The sequence below is a fragment of the Phaseolus vulgaris genome, chromosome 9 (genome assembly GCF_000499845.2).
Source record: "Phaseolus vulgaris cultivar G19833 chromosome 9, P. vulgaris v2.0, whole genome shotgun sequence".
Lineage (NCBI taxonomy): Eukaryota > Viridiplantae > Streptophyta > Magnoliopsida > Fabales > Fabaceae > Phaseolus > Phaseolus vulgaris.
This window is the reverse complement of record NC_023751.2, coordinates 17,000,739-17,011,279: the sequence shown is the minus strand read 5'-3', so window position 1 is coordinate 17,011,279 and position 10,541 is coordinate 17,000,739. Positions and strand designations below refer to the sequence as shown.

The window sequence follows — 10,541 nt, the reverse complement described above, 5'->3', positions numbered from 1 at the left end:
TAAAAATAGCAAGGCCCAAATCTTATTCGCATATGAAAGTCCAGAAATAATTTTTGACCTATAATAAAAAAATTCGACCAATCTCAAATAGAAAATAATTCTCGTCAACCTTAATTATAAATTTCTAACTGAACTATTGATATTAATTAAGAAGACATGATAATGTAATTTAACAAATAGCCTCCATAAATGTTGGTAAATCTTTTTTCTAATGAATATTAATAAAAATATAACTTTCATCTGAATAAATTAAAAGTAATTCCAACCAATCGAAGAAAATAAAACTATATTTAACAACCACTAACCTATTGACGTTAAGAATGAAAATTTTATCCAAAATTGGCTAAAACATAAAACTAATCCATATATATATATATATATGTATAAACTTAGTAATATAGATAAAAGAATATGTTTTTTTTTACATAAATGATAGAGACATATTTAAAAAATTATAGATTTGGACAACTCCTTCCCAAACACTTTAAATCAGGAATTTACAATACTTATTTTTCAGTCGAACTCTATAAGGAACCACATTTTTTTATAATATTTTTAAGATCATTCTACCAAAACACGTTTTTTTTCAATTTTTTTCTAATTTGTTGCTTGTTTGCATGTTTTATATATTTTTTTTAAATTCTATTTTTAACCAATTATATATATTTTTTGTTTTTTTAAATCATAATTGTTAGGAATTTTTTTTTTATTTCGTAAAATTGTTTATTTGATATTATAAGAGTATATTATATTTGGATATAAAATCTGCTATCCGTTGGACAACTGATGCTCCTTTCTCTGTCGTGCGTTCCTTTCTTCTATTCTCATATTCGGTTCTTAACTCTTGATCTAGATACACTTGCAAAAGACGATTAATACTTGTCTGAATACGGTTGATATATTATAAAATCGTACCTTATTATTGTATAACCATACTTATTAATATTTACAATAAAATCATCGATATCAATGAAGTGAATGTGTATCTCAAATCAAATTACCAAATTTATCCCATACTTTCTTAATTTTCCAACCGAAACGTATATAATTTTTTTGTTTTTAATTTTTATACAAATACAATTATAAGAATTCAATTATATCCTTATATAAGGTGGAATGGGCATGGATGACAGAAAAGAAGTATACTGTTATTTTAAAATATGGTTAATAGTAAAGTGAATGTTGTAAAAATATTTAATTAAAAGATGTTACTAATATAAATTGCGTCACCCTGCGGGTGTCAATTGTATGAGGAATCAAACAAAAAGATGAGAGCACTGCTTCAGCTTCAGGCTTTGACAACTCGCCTTTCACTTTCCTCTTCCTCCTCCACCTTCCTTCGCGCCAAAACCTTTTGGTTCAATCCGAACAGAGCCTGCACTCAGAATTCCCAAGTCAGAAGGATATGGTTTTCCACTCCTGTTTGTATGGGTCGCCGTTCCAGCAAAATTGCTGGGAGAAAGGTTTATGCATGCCACCTGTTTGATCAAATTCTTTTGCCCTTCAATTTCTTAACCAGTATCACTATCTACCTTCCGAGTTCATTTATTTAAGGACATTATTCCTCTAGCTGTTTTGGTGTAAATCAATGAGGTTATGCTCGTGTTTTGATTACTTCTCCCGTTGTTTCTGAACAAGGCTCACTGTTACTACGTGGCTTTAAGTTGGGTCGCTGGTTTACAGATACCATTTTACGAATTATTTTGAATTTTAGAAATCTTCAATTTCTCCTAGGATTGATTCTCATTCAAGAAAATTACAGGAAGCCCAAGATGCCAAGAAGGCAAAACTGTACTCAAGGATTGGAAAGGAGGTTGTGTCTGCGTAAGTCCTTCATCAAATAACTCATTTTTTATGTTCTATATGTTACATCACTGATATGATTGCTACCAAGTTATTTTAAGGTGATAAGGGTATTTTAGCAAATTGACCTTTTGTTGCTCAGGATTTAATGAGATGAAATAGTTAACCTGATCATCCCTTGTCTTTTTTTTTTTTTAGTTTTTTCTTTACTTTACTGCACGTGGGACCTGATTTTTCCTGAATTTGATCAGAATCTATTATGTAATTTGTATTGGTTCGAACTAGAGGAGTTTGTTACTGTCTTGTTTTCCTTTATTGATTAAAAAACCACATTGTGACACGACTTTCATTGTGTTGAATGGCAGTGTAAAGAGAGGTGGTCCAAATGTAACATCCAATTCAGTTTTGGCTGCTGTACTTGAGAAAGCTAAGGAGCTAGATGTGCCTAAAGATATTGTTGAGCGCAATATCAAGAGAGCTTCTGAGAAAGGACAAGAGGCTTATATTGAGAAAGTCTATGAGGTTGGTAGAAAATACTCTTGATTTGATTGGCATGGGGAAACAAATAGTTCTGGGACTGGTATTTTTTTGGTCCAGTTTTGGGGCTTGGTTAGTATGCACTCGTTCATTAGTTGTAACCAAACATGCAATATATATTACTAAGCTTTATGTTTGTTTTCTCAAGGACTGACTTGTTTATCCTTAATGAGCGTGTTTGTGTAGGATTTCAATATGAAGTTTTGCACTGTTGAACTTCATCCTTGGCATATTTGGATCATTTCATTTTTCTTAAGAACATTACAGCGTCTTGTTTAAAGAGAGAAATGTAAATATGTTTTTTGAATGCACGCCATCACAAGGCGCTCACCAATCTTACATATAAGTGGTTTGTTTTTCCTCTCTTGTAAGATGACTCTGTCTTACTTTACCTTTCTTAAGGTAAAGTAAAGAAACCAAATCCATGTAGTACAGATGCATATAACAAATAACATTCAGTTTCAATTGCAGCCCATATTACTAATCCTGGTGCCTTAACATCTCAAGTATCTGTTTGTGCAGAAGTAAAATTTTGTTACTTTTGTCCAAAAGATGTTTGGGCAAAATGAGTTTATAACCCAACTCACTTTTAGTATCTAAAAAGTATTGAGATAAAATCATTATTTAAAAAGAAGAGTTATGAAAAAGCATTTTTGACCTATTGCCATTTGTTCTTACGAAGTTAATTTTAGCAAACATTTCTGAAAGCAATAATTATATTCCAAATTATTTTATTTCAGTACTAATTATTCCAATTTACATCTCCCTTAAAATTGATTCATCCCAACTGTTTAAAGAAGCATTATGCTTGACAGTTTGAGGTGTTTAACATTTTTAGGGACACATTTTTGTTTGCTATTACTTTTTACTCTAATTTTAGCTGTGAATTTTAAAAAAGTCGGGTGCAAGGGAAATTGGAGTCAATTTGGTCAATGAGTCTAGGTTCCTAGTTAGGGTTGGACCCTGCCTAAATGTGTGGGATGTTGAGGTGTAATTCAGTTTATTCAGTTTCAATTTTTGCTTATAAATGTACGATACATCAATTTTTGCTTATAAATGTACGATACATCATACACACAAATAGTGAGTATTGTCTATCAGACGATTGTGAACAGTGCTTCAGATGCATGCGTGTTTTTCAAATTTACTTTGTCTCTCTCTTTCTCTATTCTTCTCTCTGTGCTTCCCAACATGGGAAGGGGTCAGTTCTTTGTTTGGACCCATCCTTGGGTCTAATTCCTTCAACTCTACTAGTCTCTTGGTGGATTATATTTTTTGGAATTTTGTTGAATGCTATTTTAACTCATCCTTCTATATTTACCCTTCAGGTTTATGGTTATGGAGGAGTTAGTATGGTTGTTGAGGTATCGACCGATAAGGTACATCGTTCTGTGGCAAAGATACGAGAAGTGATAAGGGACTATGGAGGAAAGATGGCAGATTCTGGGTCTGTGACATTTAAGTTTAAACGTGTTAGGGTAGTAAATATTAAAGCTACTAATGCTGACAAAGATCAACTGCTCTCCGTTGCTTTGGATGCTGGAGCTGAGGATGTAATTGAGCCTCCAACTTATGAAGATGACACTGAAGAGGATAGGTCAGAAAGGTAATTCTCTGCTATTCATTTATTGTGTTTCTCAGTTGCAATAAAATTTCTGGTCTTCCTGGGGAAAGATGTATGACCTTTTTATTCCTGTCTATGCTCCTTTTACAAGATAATAGGTTTTGGGCATTTTCTTGGTCTTGGTGGGGGAAACTGGAAATCAGTAATAATGAGATTATCCATTTGACTCATCGAACCCCTTTTTTTTCACCAATCATTTAAGAATACTTTAGCTAGCTTGAGTAAAACCATTTCTTTATATAATGTGGGCGAATTTGAAAGGTTGATGGTAAAATCATAGATTGATATGTAGTAAATAAGACTTTAAAACACGAACAAAATTGATTTCCTGAGACGTGAGTGATCATTGTCCATAAGGACTTATCTGCGGTGTATTGCGCAAGTCCCCAAGGATACAACAAGAACTCAGAAATTTCCGAGGATCAGAACTAGCAAGTTACTCTTAAAAGAGTAAGAACCTAACAAATTCAGAAATATTATAATTTAAAAGAAAAGAATAAAGTGAAGAGGAAGAGAGAAAGAGTGGCGTGAGTGAGATGAAGAGGCAGTGAAGTTGTGAGTGAAAGTGAGAACTAAACCCCTATTTATATAGGGAGAGGAACCAAAAATCTGTTACACCTTCACAACTGAATTTGTGGCACATTCCATTGACTAGCCGCCGGAAACGGAGCAATCGCCGGAATTGTGAGGAAGACCGCGGAGAAGAAGGAACACAGAGAAAATGAAGGGCGTGAACCTTCCCGGTCGTGCAGCCACAATCCTGCGTGGAAAGGGCAACATTGTGCGTCAAACTCGGAATAGATTTAGTCTCCGCTAACTTTTGAGATAATGGAAATGCTGGCCTCCTATTTAAATGTTGTTGAAATAAAAGAAAATTTCAAATATTTAAATAGATATTTATTTTTATTCAAATTTTCTAGAATCTGGCAACCAAAATCAATATGAGAAATAGGTACAGTCTAACAGATATATTTATAAAAAAATACATTTTTTAGGGGTTAATGGATATAAGAGTATCAATTCTTTTATTGGTGTGATATTGATTCGCTGGGCAGATTTGCTTTATACATATGTAGGGAAAGCATTTCTTACAACATCACATGATCTTGTAATCTCTCACTTAAATTAGTCTTACTTGGTGGCTCTGATAGTAATAATGGCTGAAATATGTTGGAGCCTCTGTTAGAGTAGAGCATAAAATTGAAGCTTGCCAACTAGAATTCATTTTATTTCATTTTTTCAGGTATTATAAAATTGTAGGTTCTTCAGAGAACTATTCATCTATATTATCCAAGCTGCGAGAGGAGGGCATAGATTTTGAGCCTGATAATGGTTCTGAGCTTCTTCCAAATACCATGGTTGAGGTTTGTCTACTGGCTTTTGCATATAGTATTTCATTTTTGAATTTTCATTTATCTTTTCTCCCTTCTCTTTTTGGATTCATGATCTAAGAAAGAATTCTGAAGGTGTAAGTTTAATCTTTGATGCAGTAATATGCAATTTCTAAAAGGGTTTGGCAGGTGTTACTTTTTCCTGATTCATTTTCCTGTTCTTCTGTCTGTATTGCATTTTTACAGTTATGCATTTGCAGACAAACTATTCTGGAGAGTATCAAGGGTGTTTCTATCAGTAATTTTCCACATATTCATATTATAAACTATCCCTATTATGTTTGGATTTGGCTTTTGTAAAGTAAGCAAAGGCACGGTAAATGATTTTAGTCACTGGTGAGAAAATAAACTTTCATATTTGAACACATGCATAATTTGTGATGCATGTATGTATGGGTACATAACGTTGATAGTTGATTTTCTCGTCAATGATTGAGATTACTTGCCTTACCTTCCAAAGTGAATTGCTCACTTTAGAGGGTGTCAGATCCATTATGTTTATTTAGCTCATCATTTTAAAATATTACAACGAAGTAAAAACAGAAGAGGATTTTTTAAATTTTTTACATTCATCTCTCCCACTCCCACTTTTGTTTTCTTCGCCCAGGTGAGAAGGTGAGAATTTTAATTTTGATAAAGTCCTTTCCCTTTAGCCTGAGTCAGTTACACTTGATTTTTCAGGTAGACGATGAGGCTATGGACTTGAACAAGGAACTTATGAGCAAATTACTTGAGCTTGATGATGTCGATGCTGTTTATACTGATCAGAAATAATAATTTTTATATCCTTGACAACTCAAGGTTCTCTTTGACACTGGAAGCTCCCATCACAAAATGCACCTGGTTTATTTACAAAATGAAAATAGGTTCCAAAAATTATAGGTGAATAGTTTGTAGATCTGACTGTTTAATCCGATTCCTTTTTTTGGTGAGGATGGCCAGATGCTTGCTTTCTGAGAGGGGATTTCATTTTGAAATTATTTGATTCAAACACGACGATGTTTCAATCATGTACTGTCTTATATTACAAAACTAACAAAGTTTAATAATAATAAAACGAGGTAAATCTAGATTCCTTCTGGTTGGGTACGTTGATCCAGAGAAACTTCTTTGCACCCTATCTACAATTTCTATCTGTTCTTATGATTGCTCTTATTATGTATGATGAAGATAGTCAAGTGAACTAGTTTTTCACTCATTTTATTAATATTCATTCTTGCATGTAAGCCGAGAAGATGAGATATTTAGAAAATTTTAAGATGCGTTTTTATACTAGAACAACCAATATAGGCACTGACGTGTGAGATAGGTTAGACCATACGGAAGAGTTGTTTTTAGTTGGTAATTATAAATGATTCGAATGGGGCTTACTCTGGAAGTTTCTTTGAGATGGCTAAAATGTGTAAGAGCTAAGAGCTAATGCCAAAGTGGTCTATCATGGATCTGAGCTTAATGTTTGAAACTATATTCTCTACTGGTTAATGCTATGATCAACAGAACGTGGCCACATACATGATGCTGCAACATTTATTATTTCAAACTACACTCTTTGACTTTAATAATACACTGTTGCATTGGGTAGGGATTTTATTGTGAAAAAGGATTGGTAGTTAGAGAACTGAGAAAAAAAATGAGATTACTCATTGATATAACACATGCAGTACAAATGTACAAAATGCTGAGGGGAAGAGGACCAATCCATAATTGCTACTTTATCATACACATACAATATTACACGCTTCAAGGATCAGTATCCATTGTACTCAGTATAGTTGATTAATATATTGTATAGCTGTACTGCTTCCATGCAGTTGCGTCTACTCTTTGAGCAGATTTTATATTACTACACATATTCAGTGATGCTGTTACTCTTTTGGAACCCAGCATCCATGCAACCCATATGGAAGTCCATAAGGGAACCTGGCCCTAGCAATCTCTTCAAAAGTGGAACCATCTAACAGCAACGCATAACCTTCTCCATTTTTCTCGCTGATTATGGAGATTACCACACCTACCATATGAGAGGAAAGATAGGTTAGAATGAAGCTGTTGGGAAATTGTAATAAAGAACAAGAGCAGGATGAAAAAGAACGCATGCATGCTTGAATTAAAGGACTTCTAACTAACCATCATCTTCCTCTGTTGCTCCTGGTCGTGCCACAAAGAATGGTTCTGAGGGCACGGCACCTTCTTCATGCCAGTTCTTAGCCTTTTTCGATTCCAAATCAAGCTGCATATATATTACATATATCAAAGCATATTCAACTACATATATATGTCCGGAACCAAAGATAAAATTCGGATAGAAAGTTTGAAAGACCCAAATATTAAGTCAAACCTTGGTGAGGGTGTTGGGAAAGTTACAAGGTCGCCGTGCTCCACAAGCATACGCATATCTGTATTTCTTCCCTAGATGATTAGGGTTTATGCTGCACATGTCCATGCCTTTCCCATGTTCATCTGGGTCCAATGCTGCATCTAGTGTTCCACTTGGACTTCCATCCAGTGGTATTCTGAACCGTCCAACCCTGTTAATCAGTATTAAGTAAGCCATAACTCACTCGTATGCATTATGATCTTTCCGTACACTAAGGCCAAGATATCCATATATCAATTACCTAGCATCGGGTAGAACATCTTCACCATTAAAAGAACGAAGATTCTGTAACCTAAGCCTGTCAAGAATGGTAGGATCCGAATTATGCTCACAACAGTCGGCAATAATGGCCGTCACCCTCCCATCTTCGTCTTCCTCCTCATACGCATTAATGAAATGGAAAGTAACAAACAGAGGCACTTCCACACTTGCCACCTTCAAAACCACACACACAGAGATCAATCATTAACAAAGTCCATAACATGGAAGATAAAACCAGTGAAATAAATACACAGAGATAAGTAATTAACTAACTTACAATATTTCCACTAGTCTTGCACATGACATGCATAAAAGCTTTAGACTGAGGGTGCCATTCAAACTTGTATAAAGGAGTAGGCTCAGCCTTGAGCAGATTCTGAGCACAGTACCTCAACGGCATTTCAGGCACAACAACATAGTGTTGGGTGACAGGGAAAGAGTGAACCCAACCGGGTGAAGGACCTCCCCGACAATTGACCCGCCCAATTACCCTCCTCTCACTGGTGCCAGGCTCCATCCTCACCACAAGGTACCCTGGTCTCACCAGATCCGGCAACAACGTCACAAACTCCTTATCCGTTACAACGGGATGCGCAGAGTGAATCAGACCCCCCAACGAGTCACTGTACTCGAACTTCCCCACCGTTTCCAGCGTCTCAGGGTCAATCACAATCGACCCCTTCTGCGTCTCCGTCAGACACACCACCCTCCCGTCCCCCAGCTTCACCACGCCGGTGTTTGCGTTGTCCGTCAGAGACGCGCCGGAGAACAGGTTCGCCAGCTCTCCCACGTACGCCAGGAAATTCGCCGCCTTAGGCACTTCCGAAAACTCCCGGTAACATATCTTTTGGTTCTTCTTCGCCGCCCGGTACGCCTCCGATTCAATTTGACGGTGGCCGGCGAATAACCGGCCGTCCTGGAGTTGAAGCTTCACCAGCGTGGCGTAACCGTCGAAGAGGTGGCGGAAGTTGTAGTCCCCTATGTGCCACATCCCAGGCCCATTCCTCAGGTACGTTCCTTTCTGCATGTAATCATTCATATTTATTTATTATTATAAGGTCAATAACCATTCCCCAAGTAACACAAACAAACGAAAAAACCTTACCATATTTATATTTATACTTAATATTCCATATTCAACAAAATATGACGTTTGCGTATACATGATGAGAGTTTCAAGGAATATACCAACCATTAATGATGAGAACACATATTCAAAGATCCTTTGATGTTGTGTTAAATATTTGTTTATACGAGTTTGCGTGTTTAGTCAGAGGTTAACATTGACCTTATATTATTTTAATGTCTTTGCTTTTAATTAATTATACTGTTTTTTCATTCTCTAACGTTATACGGCTACATGATCAACAACCCTAGACTGCGCCTGTGATCAAATCGATACTATAGCTTCATTAATTTATTATTGTTTTTGTAGTTTACAATGGACTGTGTCACAGTGTGGCTCCCTGTCGGAGAGAAAAAAAAGTTTCTTCAGTTTGCTATTGTACTTCTATAGTAATATTATAAAGGTACATAAAAAGATTTAAGTATAGGTTATATCTTAGTAGCAGAAAGATATGGATATGGGGTAATTTGATTTGAAGTGATGAGCATGAAGTATATGAAGTCTTACCAGCCATAGTGGTATTTGTCCTTCAACTTGTAACTCTCCTTCCCACCTCTCCTGCGAGATACTAGTCCATGCAACATGATGGTGGTGGTGGCGGCGGCCGCCGGTGGTTCCTGACCGTTGTTCCTCCGGTGTTGGTGGGGCAATCACGGGTAATGATGGAGTTGCAACATTTGCAACGGTTAAGTCTCGGAGATTGCGTTGCCCTTTATTGATGAGGAGTTTATTTGGAAGTAAAATATGATTGTTATGATCAGACATGGCAGGAAGAAGCATAGTTGGGGAAGAAATGGAGTTTCTGAGTGAAGGCATGGTTGTGGAAGCCATGGAAATGGAAAAGAAGAGGAGAATTGAGGGTGTGTTTGGTTTGAAGACTTTGGAAGAATGATGAATATATATAGGAATTTGGTGAATTGATTTGTGAAGATGTAATTTGGTGTATGGGAATCTTGGATGGGTGGAATTCCTTTTCACTACGAGACATGCTTTGGTTTTTCTTAATTTCATACATTAAATTATATGTATTTTCATGGATTCGCCAACTATATCAAGACACAAAACTTATTATATGATAAACCTCTTTACAATTTTTAAGTATATATCTACTGTAAAGTTCAAGTTATTCAGTAGCAACAGTTTATTTATTTTTAATTAATCTCATTTTTATAACTAGTTTGATTTACGTGTCATTTTGGTTCTTCAAGGTTAATAATTAAATTTCTAACATTTAAAAAAAGAAGAAGCAATTCTACTGAAAAAACAATTTTAACTTTTTTTTATGGTAAAATCCTCAAATTCTCACTTTCAAAATCTTTATAAAGTGAGTTAATTAAGCTCTCTTTTATTTTTTTATAAACAAATATTAACAACCTTATATCCTGGAGTTTTCTTCTACATAAAATTATCATTTCACTACAA

General features: G+C 35.4%; 2 protein-coding genes across 3 annotated transcripts; one reads left to right on the top strand and one right to left on the bottom strand.

Annotated features, from left to right (window-relative positions):
• Positions 1–1,232: 1,232 nt before the first annotated feature.
• LOC137821952 (probable transcriptional regulatory protein At2g25830) lies at positions 1,233–6,425 on the top strand. 2 transcript variants are annotated; one of them, XM_068626774.1, is made up of 7 exons: positions 1,233–1,463; positions 1,763–1,824; positions 2,169–2,325; positions 3,669–3,946; positions 5,208–5,328; positions 5,542–5,593; positions 6,037–6,425. In XM_068626774.1, exons 1-7 carry the CDS (start codon positions 1,269–1,271, stop codon positions 6,045–6,047), a joined length of 876 nt encoding a protein of 291 aa, XP_068482875.1. In that variant the 5' UTR covers positions 1,233–1,268; the 3' UTR covers positions 6,048–6,425. The 2 variants fall into 2 exon arrangements, with proteins under 2 accessions (XP_068482875.1, XP_068482874.1); XM_068626773.1 differs by lacking the exon at positions 5,542–5,593 and having other exon boundaries at positions 1,235–1,463.
• A 542-nt stretch (positions 6,426–6,967) lies between these two features.
• On the bottom strand, positions 6,968–10,057 carry LOC137822764 (carotenoid cleavage dioxygenase 8 homolog B, chloroplastic). Its single transcript, XM_068627757.1, has 6 exons — positions 9,627–10,057; positions 8,271–9,014; positions 7,974–8,167; positions 7,694–7,883; positions 7,483–7,585; positions 6,968–7,366 (listed from the first exon to the last, which is right to left on the bottom strand). The coding sequence occupies exons 1-6, from the start codon at positions 9,948–9,950 to the stop codon at positions 7,221–7,223; spliced, it is 1,701 nt and encodes a 566-aa protein (XP_068483858.1). The 5' UTR covers positions 9,951–10,057; the 3' UTR covers positions 6,968–7,220.
• Between the last annotated feature and the right edge of the window lie 484 nt (positions 10,058–10,541).

What these genes read in the sequence shown, in the direction of transcription:
- LOC137821952 (XM_068626773.1), top strand. Translation starts at nt 1,269, where the DNA reads ATGAGAGCACTGCTTCAGCTTCAGGCTTTGACAACTCGCCTTTCACTT. An exon ending in GGAAAGGAGGTTGTGTCTGC is followed by an intron (nt 1,825 to 2,168) that starts GTAAGTCCTTCA and finishes GTTGAATGGCAG; the next exon opens with TGTAAAGAGAGGTGGTCCAA. An exon ending in TTCCAAATACCATGGTTGAG is followed by an intron (nt 5,329 to 6,036) that starts GTTTGTCTACTG and finishes TTGATTTTTCAG; the next exon opens with GTAGACGATGAGGCTATGGA.
- LOC137822764 (XM_068627757.1), bottom strand. Translation starts at nt 9,950, where the DNA reads ATGGCTTCCACAACCATGCCTTCACTCAGAAACTCCATTTCTTCCCCA. An exon ending in GACAAATACCACTATGGCTG is followed by an intron (nt 9,015 to 9,626) that starts GTAAGACTTCAT and finishes GATTACATGCAG; the next exon opens with AAAGGAACGTACCTGAGGAA. An exon ending in AGCAACAGAGGAAGATGATG is followed by an intron (nt 7,367 to 7,482) that starts GTTAGTTAGAAG and finishes CTCATATGGTAG; the next exon opens with GTGTGGTAATCTCCATAATC.